Source organism: Hippoglossus stenolepis, chromosome 20, assembly GCF_022539355.2.
Source record: "Hippoglossus stenolepis isolate QCI-W04-F060 chromosome 20, HSTE1.2, whole genome shotgun sequence".
In the NCBI taxonomy this organism is placed as follows: Eukaryota; Metazoa; Chordata; class Actinopteri; order Pleuronectiformes; family Pleuronectidae; genus Hippoglossus; species Hippoglossus stenolepis.
This window is the reverse complement of record NC_061502.1, coordinates 2,889,404-2,904,280: the sequence shown is the minus strand read 5'-3', so window position 1 is coordinate 2,904,280 and position 14,877 is coordinate 2,889,404. Positions and strand designations below refer to the sequence as shown.

The 14,877-nt window shown below is 40.7% G+C and overlaps 1 protein-coding gene across 1 annotated transcript in view; it reads right to left on the bottom strand.

Moving 5' to 3' along the window:
- mdn1 (midasin AAA ATPase 1) overlaps positions 1–14,877 on the bottom strand; it is a 57,669-nt gene that overhangs the window by 38,193 nt on the left and 4,599 nt on the right. The window contains 20 exon segments of the mRNA XM_035143470.2: positions 79–225; positions 416–624; positions 2,621–2,799; positions 4,396–4,547; positions 5,521–5,628; positions 5,794–5,941; positions 6,212–6,325; positions 6,473–6,569; positions 6,937–7,081; positions 7,694–7,797; positions 7,889–8,100; positions 8,304–8,364; positions 8,546–8,694; positions 10,311–10,423; positions 10,559–10,654; positions 10,847–10,928; positions 12,686–12,870; positions 13,104–13,218; positions 14,268–14,371; positions 14,581–14,712. Coding sequence (XP_034999361.2) covers positions 79–225; positions 416–624; positions 2,621–2,799; positions 4,396–4,547; positions 5,521–5,628; positions 5,794–5,941; positions 6,212–6,325; positions 6,473–6,569; positions 6,937–7,081; positions 7,694–7,797; positions 7,889–8,100; positions 8,304–8,364; positions 8,546–8,694; positions 10,311–10,423; positions 10,559–10,654; positions 10,847–10,928; positions 12,686–12,870; positions 13,104–13,218; positions 14,268–14,371; positions 14,581–14,712 — 2,652 coding nt within the window.

Here is a 14,877-nt window from a genome sequence, read left to right as displayed (position 1 = left end):
GAAGATAGGTAATAATAATAAATTGATCAGAGAGGTAGACAGGCAGTCCAACAATGACATTTAGGAATATACTGTTACCTGAAGGTGTAGCATGACCTTGACCAGCTTGCTGCAGTAGGATGGAGGCAAGCCGCACCTCTGGTTGAGAATGGTCTCCAGCTCTCCACTGGGCAGCTCATCAAAGTGCAGCTCCACAAAGCGGTTCCTGAAAGCCCTGGAGAGCACCTGGAGGTTGGAAGGAGAAGTTAGTAAATATTTCAGATTCTTTTTGACACTGAGAAGCATTTTTTTTTAAACATTCACTGAGCTGTATATACCATAATTCAATTATATCAATAAATACAACTTTCAAGATGCTTATGTACAGTTTTTCAGACGATCAGATAATTATTCCGAAGCTGAATAAATGGTATACCTTTCTACCACCGTAGAGACCAGGGGGATTCTGGGTAGCAAACAGCTTGAATCTGGGGTGCGCCTTGATGACTTCCTGTGTCTCAGCCACAAACAGCTCCCTGTTGTCGTCCAGGAGTCTGTTGAGAGCCTCCAGGACATCGGTGGGGGCGAGGTTCAGCTCATCGAGGATGATCCAGTAGCCTTTCCTCATGGCATCAAGCAGAACGCCTGAGGCAAATACAAGCAACATTTTAGTCTGGGATGGTGGTAGTAGACATGGGATAATGCTGCCACAGTTTGTAACAGTGGAAGGTTTATACAAATGGAATACACTATGCGTACCGGAGGCTGATGTAATAGTTTTTTTAAAGATATTTGTATGATCATTTTTGCCTTCATTGGTAGGACAGGGTTAGCATGAAATGAGGAGAGAGATTGGGGAAGACATGCAGCAAAACTTGCAGCTGCTGCAGGAGGGCTCAAGTGTCTCTATATGACCGCCAGATATACCAGGTAAGCTAGCAGGCACCCCTTATTCACACTTTGGTTTGATTAAGACAAAATAATCATTTCTGTCACTATTCAAGATTAATTATGAATAAGATATTGTTCATTGTAATTGATAAATCTATGTTTTAAAGGTTCAGAGTGTAGAATGTAGTGACATCTAGTGGTGAAGTTGCATGTTGCAGCTGAATACCCCTCACCTCACCCTCCCCTTCCAAACATGAAAGAGAACCTGTGGTAACCTTCAGTTGTCAGTTTATACGACTGTAAAAAAACATGGTGGCCTCCGTACAGTGGACCCTTTTCCGATGTAAATATAATTTATTTAAATATAAAAGGGCCCATTCCAGGGGGAAGAAAACAACAATTCTTACAATTTAGATGAAACACACTAGTGAAACCATCACTAGGATTATTTAATATTCAATTTCTGCCAATACATCCCGTTCACCTTAATCTTACCATTGAACTTTTAGGGGATAGGTTTGGTGTTACTATACAATTGAGGGCAGCTGTGGCTCAGGAGACAGAGCGGGTCGTCCACAAACCAGACGGTTGGTAGTTAAATCCCATGCTCAGTCCCATTTTGTGTGCAGACTTGTCCTTGGGCAAGATATATTGAACCCTTGTCCCCGTTTGTGCCGGCAGTGTATGAGAGAAAGTGCTGCACACATATCCACTACATGAATATGTGTGTGAATGGATAATTGTCAGGACTGTTCTGTGAGGAGCCTTGAGTGGTCATTAAGACTAAAAAAGTGATATATAAATACAGACCATTTACCATTTTTTATATAGTCAACAAATCCCATGAAAATTCATTTCTAAATACTTAGATAATACTTACATTTCTTTAATAATTTGTCTACCCCCTCTCAGCTCCAATTCTTTGGTATAACCACAATTTTTCAAGCATATCAGATTTTACGAATGCAGAAAATGTCAAACGGGAAACTTTCCGGCTTTTTTTAGGGACAAATATTACAATGAGGTTTAACTATTGCTCGGACATGACAAGACGTTTGATTATATCCCCTTGGGCTTTCAGAAATTCAGATTGATTTTATCAACCAAAACGCATCGATAAAGAAACTATGAGCAATTTGTTGGTTGCAGCCCTTAGTTATCATCCTATGAAAACTACAGTTCAGGTCTCCATTCTCTTAAATATAAAATACTGACAATATGACCTCTGTGTTTTCAATGGTACCTCCAGTGATTAGTTAGGATTATGTTGCTATTTGATGTTTCAGATGTTCAGTTTAAAAAGGAGGTAATGATGCTTTCATCGTACTGCCATACAAGCCAGTAGCCAGTCAGATTTACATTTAGCTTTCAGCGTACCCTCAGGCTCGGCTTGTAACATTATTGTAATAAAAAATACAACTGAAGATTATTATTTATATTATAAAAACAAGTCTGACGGAGCTTAAATATGATGGTTACACAACTGTTCCAGGTCTCCGGAACCTTTTAATTTAAAAAAATCATACGTATTTGACCAATTTCTTTGACGTCATTGTTCAATTTCTCTTCTAAAATTCAAGTTATTCTTATTAGAGTTTTGATTTTTATCATATCTCACCTGGATGAAAAGGTTTGAAATATAAAAGGTCTAAAATAAATATATTTGATATGAACTGCCTGTGTGAGTGTGTGACATATCTGTGACAGCGTAAACGTCTGCCACAGTTGGCGGCTGCATGAGTGCTCGTACCCTCTTTGAACATCAGCTTGCCCTTGTCATCTGATGAGTAGCAGCCTATGTACTCCTGGATGTCGGTGTGCTCGTGGTTGTTGATTCGCACACACTGGTTCCCTGAGGCTGCGGCCAGCCAGCAAATCAGGCTGGTCTTCCCCACAGATGTCTCTCCCTGGATCAGCACTGGGTGATTCCTGTGATGCCAACACATTAGGAGAGAGAGAGAGAGAGAGAGAGAGAGAGAGAGAGAGATGGGAGATGGGAGGACAGGGTACTGATTAGTCATGAGCTCAGTGTAGACTGATGTTGTAACCTGACTGGGCCAAAATAAACTAAACGGCTATTGAGTGGTGTGTTATGGAAGAGTGTGTTGTCAAAAGCAAATGAGCAAAACGATAAAGTGCTAATATTCAATATTTATCCCTATATTGTTTATGACAAGATAATTACATACATATCAACAAATGGTCAAATGATTGTATCATCACTGAAACTCAGCACTTCCTAGACAGATATTTTCACAGTAAAAGCCGTCCAGACAGATGTTGAGCCTTAGGGGGATAGGCAGTCCCATCCCAAACAATCCTCAAATCAAAAGTTTTTGTTTTGTACACTGCATTAATGATGGAAACTTTGTTAAAGGACAGAGTCCAGTTTGATTCCAGAGCCAGTGCTCTACATGGAGGAGAGCCCAGATATATCTAGTTGGTACTTGAGCTCGACTGATTTATCGGCTGAAATGAGCCTTTCACAGACATATTATGATCTGCATTTGTGGATTTAAAAATTTTGATTTTACAGAACAATGCAGAACAATGTGCATGTCTACATTTTACATTTAAAAATATGTTTTTTTTCTTGATTCAAGTTCTATATATTTGGTTGTATTGTCTTTATATAAGTTATTTATATCAAGGTTTATGGTTTGTCTGTAAAACATCAAGCCTCAATTACATTTCTTTGTCATAAGGGTTTGATCTCAGGAAGAATTGTGTAGAGATACGATTTTTTTCACTCCCTAAATGTGGTATCAGCATCATCGCCCCACAATACATAGCGGTCAGGCTCCACCTGAACCCTGGTTCCTTGCTGACCAGAGAGGAGACTTCCCATTTAGGGACATGGAAAAAATTGATTGGATGCCACAGTCTATCATTGTTGCTGTCTATGCAACATCCAATCCCTTTGTGGCCCCAGCTGACCATCTTCTAATCGCTACTTCCAGCAGGATAATGCAACACGTCACAGATCATATGTCTTGTGGTTCCAGTAAAGGTGAGTCTTAATACTACAGCATATGATGATATTCCAGACAACGGTCTTTTCGCTGACAGCTTGTATTTGTCTCTTTTCTGTTTAAACATGACAGTTAACCCTTTGCACAAAGCCAGCTCTGTATGGAAATGGTTTTCAGAGATTGGTGTAGAAAAACTTGACTGGCCTGCAGAGCCCTGACTTCAAATCCAACCATCAGCTTTTGGATGAACAGTGACAGTGACATGAACATTGGTCCTCAGCAACATCAGCAGGAGACCAAACTAATGCTCTTATGAGATCAGGATGTCAGCTGTCCTCAACAGAAACCAAATAGGAGCATAAAAAGTAATCGTTTGGAGTGCGACAGGTCAATCGACTGCAGGGGAACTCAGTCCAGCCACATTTTTATCCTGATGCACTCTGATGCATTCTGAACTGATTGAATTGGCTGTGTCGAACTGAACGTTTTGACACTGATAAATGAACCCATTGATTTTGGGGCCGGGGTCAAACTGGGGGGACAGTTTTCCTACCCTGTAGATACGACTCGGGCGAGGTCGCGAAGGTTGAGCTTGACTGAGGGGGTAAGGATGTAGCTGGGGTCTAGAGCTGGCTCCATCTCCCCCTGGGACACCCAGTAGCCCTCTACCTCCACACAGCGCTGACCTGGGGGTGCCGGGATGGGCTGTAGGAAACACAACAAGAGATGTTTTTAATAGCTGTTCACAAATAACCAACAAAGTACAAATAGCTATGTTTGCAACTTTTTTAATTAAATATTTATTAAAATGTTTCTGAGGCAGTGAGGTGCTAGAAAATAAATTAGCTAGAAAATTATTTCCTTTTCAAGTTTCAACTTTAAGTGATGTTCCTTTTGCCTTGAAAATAAAGTTATCACATTATCACTTAACCTTTGATTTGGACAAAGAAAAACTGCACTAAATATACATGCATATATAGTAGGGATATTAAATATTACTAACAATATTGATCTCAACACTTCTAACATTGTAAATTCTCAAATTAAAGCATTGCAAAACAAACAATAGTCAAGTTTATAGAAATAGCACTTTCAAATAAAGGGGTTCTTGCGAATAAAGGCGGCCAGGTTAAAACCACTGGAAATATTCTACTCGAGCGTTCATACTACAATTAGCATCATGCATGTTTCACAATTGAAACAAAAGTATAACGCAACTCGCTGCTGAGAGTTGCACTGTTCTTAGACAAATACTGTTTTCAAATCTTGATCCCTGTTAAGTTACTGTCAGTACAGATCAACACTTGCTGTGTATTTCTCACATTAAAAGCCTGTCAGGAGTATGCATGATTGATGGAATGAGTGTAGCAGAAATATATAAAAATGTATCAGAACAGCAAATGGAAACAGGAACACGTCAGAAATCATGGAGGCGTCTTGCTTCAATATGATAAGATACAAATAGAAATTGTCTTGTGAAATAATATTGATCATCTCTAACATGCAGTGAGCTTGTTTCGAGTTCACGTCTGCGTCTTTCAGCAGATCCATTAAACTCTCTAGCCACTATTTAAGTACTGTTAAAAAGTACAATTTTCTTCAAATACATAATGCCCACTTATGGAACAGACAGCATGACAGCGATGAAAAAAACGAAGCGGCTCTTAGGATGTCTTACTTGTTTGAGACACTTGATGTTCCCCATCAGGATGTGCTGACACACCAGCTTCTGGACCACAGGGTGAGAGCTTCTGTCCAACTGAGTCAAGAAGCTCAGGCAGAAACCCTGAAACCATGGAGCAGAGACACTGTCAACTGCGAATTCAAATTTAACAGGCTGTGTCTCAAAAGCTCAGCACATAAAACCAAATGACACTGGACATAATGATTTATTTTTTCTATTTCAGTGAAAAAAAAACCTTTGAAGAGATTATTTCTCTCTCGTCCCTACCTCGTAGAGGGAGCGCTGCACACTGTTGCAGGGGTTTACTGCCACATACTTCAGCGCCCTGCACAGGGTCCGCAGGCTGTAGTGGGGCCTGTGCCCTGTCCCGTCCACCAGATGTGTGGTGGCCTCTTTTCGTACTGCCAAGTAAAAACTGCACACATACACAGACATTAAAGAATAAAGATGGAGACAACTTTGAGTTCAGGTATTCTGAAAAATGCAGCAAAAAGGCGTATAAAGGCGTTTTTTAAATACAAATTAAAACCAAAAGTCCTAACATGATGATGAGCTTTACCATAATGAAATCAGGTACACATCCTTTCAAAGACTTAGAAAGACACTTAGTCATGTTTGCTTTGAACACTGAATAGAACAGTGCTAACTTGATGTTAATGACTGTAATGTTACATTAAAGTCTGACCTTATGATGCCGCTGATGACATTTCTATGTGGATTCAGGTACTTGAGGTAGTCTGAAACCAGAATCCGCAGGTCTCCCTCATTCTCCAGCTCATCCACATACAGCTCAGTGAACCTGTGACACACAGAAGAAATGTTATAATTATTAAAACCATTATTGCTGTGCTAGATTTTTTTTTCCTTTTAAACAGCTTTGCATGTCTGTTATTTCATTGTAAATAATCGATCATAAAGCTCATGAGATAAAGATTTTCAGTCTCACCTGTTTCTGAGGCCCAGAGGCAGGTTCCTCTTGCCCACGTCAGTAGCCGGGTTCATGCAAGCAAAGAGTCGGAAGTCTGGGTGGCGAACCAGGGGCTCTTCGATTAAAAGAAACATAAACAATATTATCAACATTTTCAGGGTTATTGCTGAATACAGTGATGGAAATCTAGATCAAAATCATTGGGGGTTTAATAAAAAAAAAAGCTTTCTATTTAATCTTTGGTATTCCACAATGTGGCCGCTATTTCCAGATTTTCACTACACGATTATAGTGGCCAAAATAATTAACCAGATGGTGAATATCCCTACGTTTGAAGGTCTTCTGCAAAAATGAAGTTACCAACTACGATTTTTAAATGTGCATACTAATATTGTAAGCTCAGTCAACAAGGGATTCTGGAGGATTAGAGAACCAGACAAGGTGCTGGATTCAGATTCTATTTCAGTGGTAGCGGTCCTCACCAGTGTCTCCTCGGTCCAGCAGCACCAGGGATCCGGCGCTGCCCTCCAGGAGTCCGCTCAGACACTCCAAGGTCTCGGCTGCTGCTAGGTTGATCTCATCCAGCAGAACCCAGTGACCCTTCTTCACTGCCTGAGCTAATGTTCCCTACAGAGGAACACACAGTGATCAGAGCTGCTACACCAAGGATGTACAGGAATAAAGTTCAGCTCGTACACAAATGTGCTTGAATATGTCTGTGTGTGTGTGTGTGTGTGTGTGTGTGTGTGTGTGTGTGTGTGTGTGTGTGTGTGTGTGTGTGTGCGCGCGCAAAAGGGTTTAAGGAGATACACCGTCCTGTGTTAAAGTTACCAGCACTTATTATGATATGTTATGCAATACCATCAGGTTGGTATCTGGTCAGATAATTATCAGATTTTCAATTATTTTTACATTTATGTCTGCATATATTTATCCAGTATTTTTAAATATTGACCTCTATCTCTGTCTCTCTCGCAAAATATGTATATATGTGGTTGAAAGTAATTTAAATGCAAAATATACATATATTTAAAAATACAGAAATAAGTGCATGGAGAAATAAATGTCATATCTTTGTAGTTTCTTTGACAGAACAGAAAGTCATAGACAAGACAAGAGGAGAAACAGGGGTATGAGATTTAGCAGAGGTCCCTGGTCGGCAGAACACAATGGACACTGCAGTTATGTGGTATGTGCAGGGTACAGGGAGCCCCTAGAGGAGATTTATAAGCTCATTACCTCCACAAAGGCAAAGACCATGGCGGTCTCACAGGCTCTGATCTGCTGCTGGGTCTGACTGAGTTTTGTAGCCAGAGCCTCCCAATGCTCCTGCAGCAACAAAGCTACACAAACACAAACACCGAACATTAGTCATCCATCGTGCTACAGGAGGCACTACACTGTTATGACTGTTTACTCTGTCTGGTGCACTACCATTGGATTTCTCCTGCAGCTCCTTGGTGAGAGCAGACTTGCAGACGTGGTCCATGAGTTTGAGCAGATCCTGCCAGCGTTTCCCCCTGAAGCAGGTCTGAACGTGACCCAGGAAGGTCAGGTTCTGCTTCCTCGAGTAGGTCTGGGAGAACAGGTCCTCGAAGGCCTCCCGCAGAGGGAGCAGGATCTGCTTGTGGTCTACTGGCTTGTACCTACATTAGACAGGAATGTTTCAAACTTTCTTAAATTCTGCTTTTTTTCAGTCTCATCACTTTTTGTTTGAATGTGATGCCATTTGGTTCAATTCTGCAAAATTTGTCTTGGCAATTCAAATTAGGGCTTAAACATTTCAGGTGATGCAAAACGTTAATGTTAAGGCCCTCATGTTTAAAGGCAATATTTGCAGGTCACTCACCCTCCAAGGAGGTCAGCAGTGTCACTCTGCTGGTTCATGTTCACAACGCGCAGTCTGTGTCCTGGGATGAACGTACAAAAGAGCATATTGGAATCAGGAGTGATAACAAATAATTTGCAGTTTGACACACTTTTAACACATGGACAGGATGACACGGGGATTAAACCAGCAACCTTAGGATTGGTGGACGACTCGTCCCACCAGCACACCGACCCACATGGCTCCTATAAACCTGTGCTCACCTGTAACTCTGGCCAGATGTTGTACAGTGGACGTCTTTCCAGTTCCTGTCTCTCCCACCAGTAGAACCGGTTCGCCCTTGAACACGCACACTGACAGCTGTTCCAGCAGCACAGCAGCGGGTCGGGTGGCAGCAAAGGTCTGGTTCTCCCTGTTCACGACAATAACAAGTCAGTGAGTACACAATGGGCTGTAAGAGGTTGTAGATACAGCATTTGTATTTAGAAAATATGCAGTGGCTTATATGCAATCAAACCAAAAAAGAAAACTTGTCCTTAGATGAGGTTTTGTCCTTATTTTCTATCAAATTTTAAACTGTAATGCTCTGAAAAGAACGCCTCGACCATGATTTTCTCTTAAGACTGGCTAAATGTTTCCGAAATGACACTGCGCTGTGTGTGGGGAGGTTGGAGAGTTCGTCAGCTTGAAATGGCGCCTCGTGTGGCTGAGCGGGGGGGTCTCCAGCAGGTTCAGTGTTGCAGCACTAAGTTCATAGTGTCTGGTCGTCTACTGTACATGCATTGGCACAAATCCTATTTATTCTTTATTTAAATTTAAAAAAATTAAATATTAGCCTCCATAAGCTTCAAGTCATTTCAGAACAAGTGGAGCTACAGCAGCAAACCCCCTCAATGTATTACATAATAAATAAGAATAACTGAACTTCTGTTTGCCATTTCTATGCCAGTGATCAATGCTTGTGCTACATTAGCATATGCAACAAAGAGTCATTAAAAAAAGACCTATTCTAAACATGAGCTGACATTAGCTCACAAATCACACCAGATTAGCTGTAGAGATAAAACCAACGACTGTCCTAATTTAAATAGTGATGTATTTTAGAGCGATAATTATGATGAACACTAACAGTAGCACAAGGAAAGAAGAGTCACATAGTCAATGAATGCAGTTACTTTGAAATGTGAATCTAAAGTTTACCGTTTGTTGTTGGTTGCTTCATCCTGAGTAAGGATGGAGCAATGTACTGAATTAAGTTCTTTATTATTAGTATTTAAAGTTACATCACTTTAATAGATGGAAATAGCAAAACTAAAATAGTTATTAAAAGAGGCCAGTTAGAGGCTGATCCTGTTTAAACTCATCTAAGATCGTAACAGTTAGAATATTGATTCTCCCTGCAGCAGAGACCCAAGGCCTCTGTGTTAAGCTCGTAAGACGTCACTTGGTTGTGTAACTTGCTGTGCAACACATGTTGTTAATGCACGGAGTGGCAGGGAAAAATTTTATTCGTGTTCTTTAAAAACTAAATCTAATTTATAAATCAATTTCAGTACTTTTATAATTTATTATTGTTTATTGAATTACCTGTACAGTTTTTAAAAAGTATGAAGAAGAAACAAGTAGGCACCATTTCTATTGCAGAATTGGGTTAAAGCCAAATGGATTACCATCAGATTACTTAATGCTCTTGTTACCAGATGACGTGCGGCACACACTGGTCTCAGTTATTGCACTGCAGAAAATAATTAACACCTACTTTGTGTCCAGTCTAAAGTTTGACACCCATTCGTATTGGATTTGGGGAAGAATCGATGTTAATATTTGGGCATATCCTGATGGTCGAACCATTAGAGGGCTTTGTTTACCATAATGTGGTTTAAAATCAATTCAATGTTTATTCAATTTAGCAGCGGGGGGTCTGCTTGGTCCCTGTCAGCGGGTGAATGTTGGCACAGCAACTAGCCGATGAATATATGGTGTAAACAGAGGTCAAAGGGGGCAGGCGGGGCAGGATGTCCCACTTACACGTTCAGCTGCACAGCTTCAGTCTGCTTTCGAACCAGAGTCACTCTGCCCACACACACGTCCAGCTCATTCACAGAGATGCCAGGCTGGTACATCTGGCAAAAGTGCTGGGCCTGAAACAAACAGAAGCCAGGGCGTTTGTATGAAATGTTGATTATCATAGAACTTTTGTCAGAAAACATTGATTAAAGCAAGACATTTTTTTAAAGGGAGCACACTAATGTCCCAAAAAAAATACTGGTCAAAACCTTTTCTTTGGAGATGTTGAGCTTGATTCCGATGATCTCAGCCAGTCGCAGTCGACTCTCAGGGTGAGACAACATGGCTGTGAAGCAGTCAAGAGCCTGAGAAGGAGAAATGCCATGAAAAGACATTGGTAAACATAAATACACATTGAATCACAGCAGCTTTTTTTCCTAAGAGGAGTGGGCATTTCAGAACAATATGACCAAATACGACTCAATACTGTTTTCAAAAGGTTTTGTGAGAAAGATATGTATCCCTTTATTTGTTCACTTATAGGTAAATCCACTAACCTCTTGGAAGACGTGGTGTGCTGTGGCAGCGGAGGTGCCGTCAAAGTTGACACTGATCCGCTCGCACCATTTCAGTAAGTCCCTGTGGAATGAACATAACATTTTTATAAATTTTTGATGACTACAAGAGACAGTATGTAATATCTGGGTAATGAATGAGCAGCGGAGCGAGAGAGACGTCATTTCCAATCCCATAAATGAACTGGTCATTCAAGTTAATCAGGCGTCACATTTTGTCTGTGATGATTTGGAAGAGGAAAAGACGATGAGTGCAGACTAATGAAACAAGGTTCTGCAAATGGGGACAAGCAGGAGTTAAACACAAGACTTCAACTTCTTTCACACAGGCAGTAGCTCTCCAACAGGATGAAAACACACTTGGGTTTTTTAAATAAATAGTTCTGCATCATTAGTAATTTTATTAAAATGGTAATATTATTATAGGCTACAGTACATGCTTATATTTTAAAACCAAAATAAGTATTAATGTAAGCCTAATGTAAATGTATCTGTAACCTGAACCTCGTGACCTCGACCAGCACACATGAGCATCACAATCCGAGCTATAAAGTCAATTACACTGATCCAGGAAAAGCCTGTGGAGCGTGGAAACTATAGACACACTGACTTATGGACAAATGCTCATCAACACACCAACTCTGGACCTCAATGTCGACAGGTGGAAAAAAGCACCGGGTATGCTGAGTGGTCTCTCAGAGTGAGGAGGCGTTTATAAATCTGTTACCTAATAAACTTTCCCCGGTGTGACCTGGAGAATCGGCCATTTCAGCCCATCGTCCAGAGGGCAGTCCAATCAATAATCTATCGAACGCAGCAGCAGCTAGTGGAAAGCTAATTAAAGTCGGCTGGTAGTTTTGACTGGGGTCGTGGGGTGGGGGTGGGATCTGATGGATGGAAGACCAAGGGGGCTGAAGCTCTGCATGTTTGCCCTGATGATCACAGGCGGGAGTCACAGCATTGAGATACATCCAATCATCATGTTTCTGCATGGTCGCTCAGGATGGTATGAACTTACACGTTCAGTTTATTACTTCACTCTGCAATGTGATTCAATTTAGTTATACAACCGAAATAGTTTCATTTTTAATTCCAACTATGTGGAATTAAGCTGAGGGGTTTTCCAGGTTTTCACAGCTTTGTAAATACACATTTTCTAATAGCTTCTTGTCAATAATGACAGTATTCGAAAAGGTTGGTGCCCAGGGACCACAAACCTAGCCTGGTTTTAGACCCCTAGACCACCCCAACATCTGAGATATGCTCAGCAATTCAAACAGGTCTGATTTTAACTTCATAACCAGCTGCCAGCCAATCAGATAGTGTTCAAAGGACACAGGACAACCAGAGGGGCTGCAAGGTGAGCTCCGCTTGTTTCTACGATAACGCAAGATTCTGAAGTTCGACAACTTAAATCCTTCATCTAGTTAAAACACCGAGATTTAAAAAGTGAATCATGAAAATGTGGCTTAAAACTGGATAAAAAGTTAAATTGTGAGGCTTCTGGTGGACAGACCGATGTTGATGCATGTGCAAAGAGGGGATGACGCCACTGAAAGGCAACCAAATGAATGGAACTGTCACCTTGTTTAAAAGTACTGATTTCTTGAAGTATGAAAATGACTGGAAAAATGTGGGATAATGTATAAATATACAACAGGTTGATTGCAACAGCGTGTCTTTCATACACCGCAGTATTTTTCCTCTCAAGTGAATGCAATATGCTTCCAAAGAAATTGCTTTACTGTGCTGAATCTTTATTTTGAACTAACACACACACTTAAGTAAAGAGAGTAGACAGAGTGGTGTGCTGGGCCTGACCTCAGTGACAGGGCTCTCCCCTCCAGCGGCGGGCTTTTGTTCTCGGTGTTCTGCTGCTGGGAGTTGTCAGAGGTTTGGAGGCTGCTTGAGTCCGGGTCAGCGTGTCGCTCCCCAGTCAGCTGGCAGTAGATATCCAGGAGACGGTCTGCCACCACCGTCAGCCTGGGAAATCTGCTGGTGAGCACCTGCATGCAGAGACATGGGGTGATCTTAGAATAGATGAGGGAAATTCTACGAGATAGAAATGTAATATCCAGCAGTAAAAGCAGCAACATGAGACAGAAAAATACGTTTTTTGCGGTGATATTTTACAGAGAAATGGGAAACTGCTGAAAAATAAAATATGATTAAGGTAACAACTTAAAACAAACCGACCATAAACAGTCTGGAATAGGATACCAAAGCCAGAAACACTAACCTTCTTCAGCTCTTCACGTGTCATGTTGCCCATTTGCAGCTTGGTCCAGTACTTGTCCAGCAGCGCTGCGTGAGAGTTCTGAGGCTTGTGCCAGCTGCCTCCACTGTAGTACGTCCTGCAGTTCACAAGAATGACTTGGTTGTTAATTTCTTAATTAAGAAAAATGTGTCATTTTTTACAACAGAGTCTCACAATCATGCCCATATATTTCCCACGTGTGTGGCGATGCTGAACATCTCTCTCATGCTCACCAACCTGCCTATGTCACGTTTTGTTTGCTCAATGGAGTTTGTGTTTTCATCATTCAGAATCAGCTCTATTGGTCAAGTTTGTTTGTGCATACTTACAGTAATCTGACTTCAAGTGTCTCTCAATGTTCATACACACAGAACAAATGAAAAGCATCAGAGGGGTGACACATACCCTGCACACAGGCTTTATATACCCCACTATGCAAAGCTAACTTTTTTATATTGTACATATTGTACATTGTGCCATTTAATAACTTATTTTATAGCATATGACGACTGATTGGTTGCGTCACTAATTTTGTTAATGTAAGTTAATGTATAACTTCACTACTAGCATCAGCGGTTATCACCACAAATTCTTTTGACAGCTTTTGTCTGTATCTTCTATGTGTGATTTTTAAATAAATACAAGCTTTAGCACATGTATTTTTGAACTATTCATGAAGTTAATGACTTCTACAGGACATCACTTAACATTTCACATAATATGACAGGGAATATTTTTTCTGATCATTATAACCTTTAGATTGTCTATTATTTGCAGATATATATCTAAGAAATGTGTTTTGCACCATATTATTGTTATATGTTATTGATATGATATTAAACAACAAAGATGCACAAAAGAGTTCTTAGAGATATTTAAGGAGAAGGCAGATGCAGCAAAGAGAAGACTACTGTGGCTTTGAGAACAGGTAGAACGTCTTCCTTTAGTAAAGGTCAGAGAACATGTCATCTCCTCACACTCTGCACATGGTCAGACAGCATGTGCAATGTGTGCAGAGACACAACCAAACAGTGAAAATCAGGTCATCCTGTCAGTCTCAGCTAATAAGCATCACATCACATCAGAAACAGTGCAGGACAGCTTGTGAATACATAATGTAGATTTAGAAGGCAATGATATTCTTACCTTCTTGTTGCAAAGAACTGAAATCCAGGTGCAACATCGATGCAATCCTCCCGTCCTGGAATCATCAGCTTTTTATTCTCCATTAAAGGCAGCAGCACAGATATCTGAAAAAGGGACATTTTGGTCCAGTTGTGGATTGAGGGTGTGTAATAGAAGGCTTAGTACTACAAATCTGTTAAAGTTACATTAAAATCTACTCAGAAAACATTTCATGACAAACCTAGTTTGAGGTGTACAGAGTAAGCATTGGAAAAAGAAAAAATGACTGAAATGATGAGTAATTCTATGCAGTTCTCAACTACTTTTAACTCACCACATCCAGAGGTGCATGGTCTATGTCTTCCAAGAGGATCCATTGGCCTTTAGATACAGCTTGTGTCAGTGTTCCTGGCTGCCACACAAACTTCCCTGGAATATCGGTACACCGGTACATCCCAAGCAGCATCTGTGACACAGACATAACACGTTTGCAAAGTTTCCGCCTTTCGTCTTATCTCCATTAAAAGTTCAAGGGGCACTTCAGCTATTTAGTACTGCGCTTACATAAAAGGTGAGTGACTCACATTGGAAGAATGAAAAAATTGTGAAAATCAAAGTAGCATAGGCTGTA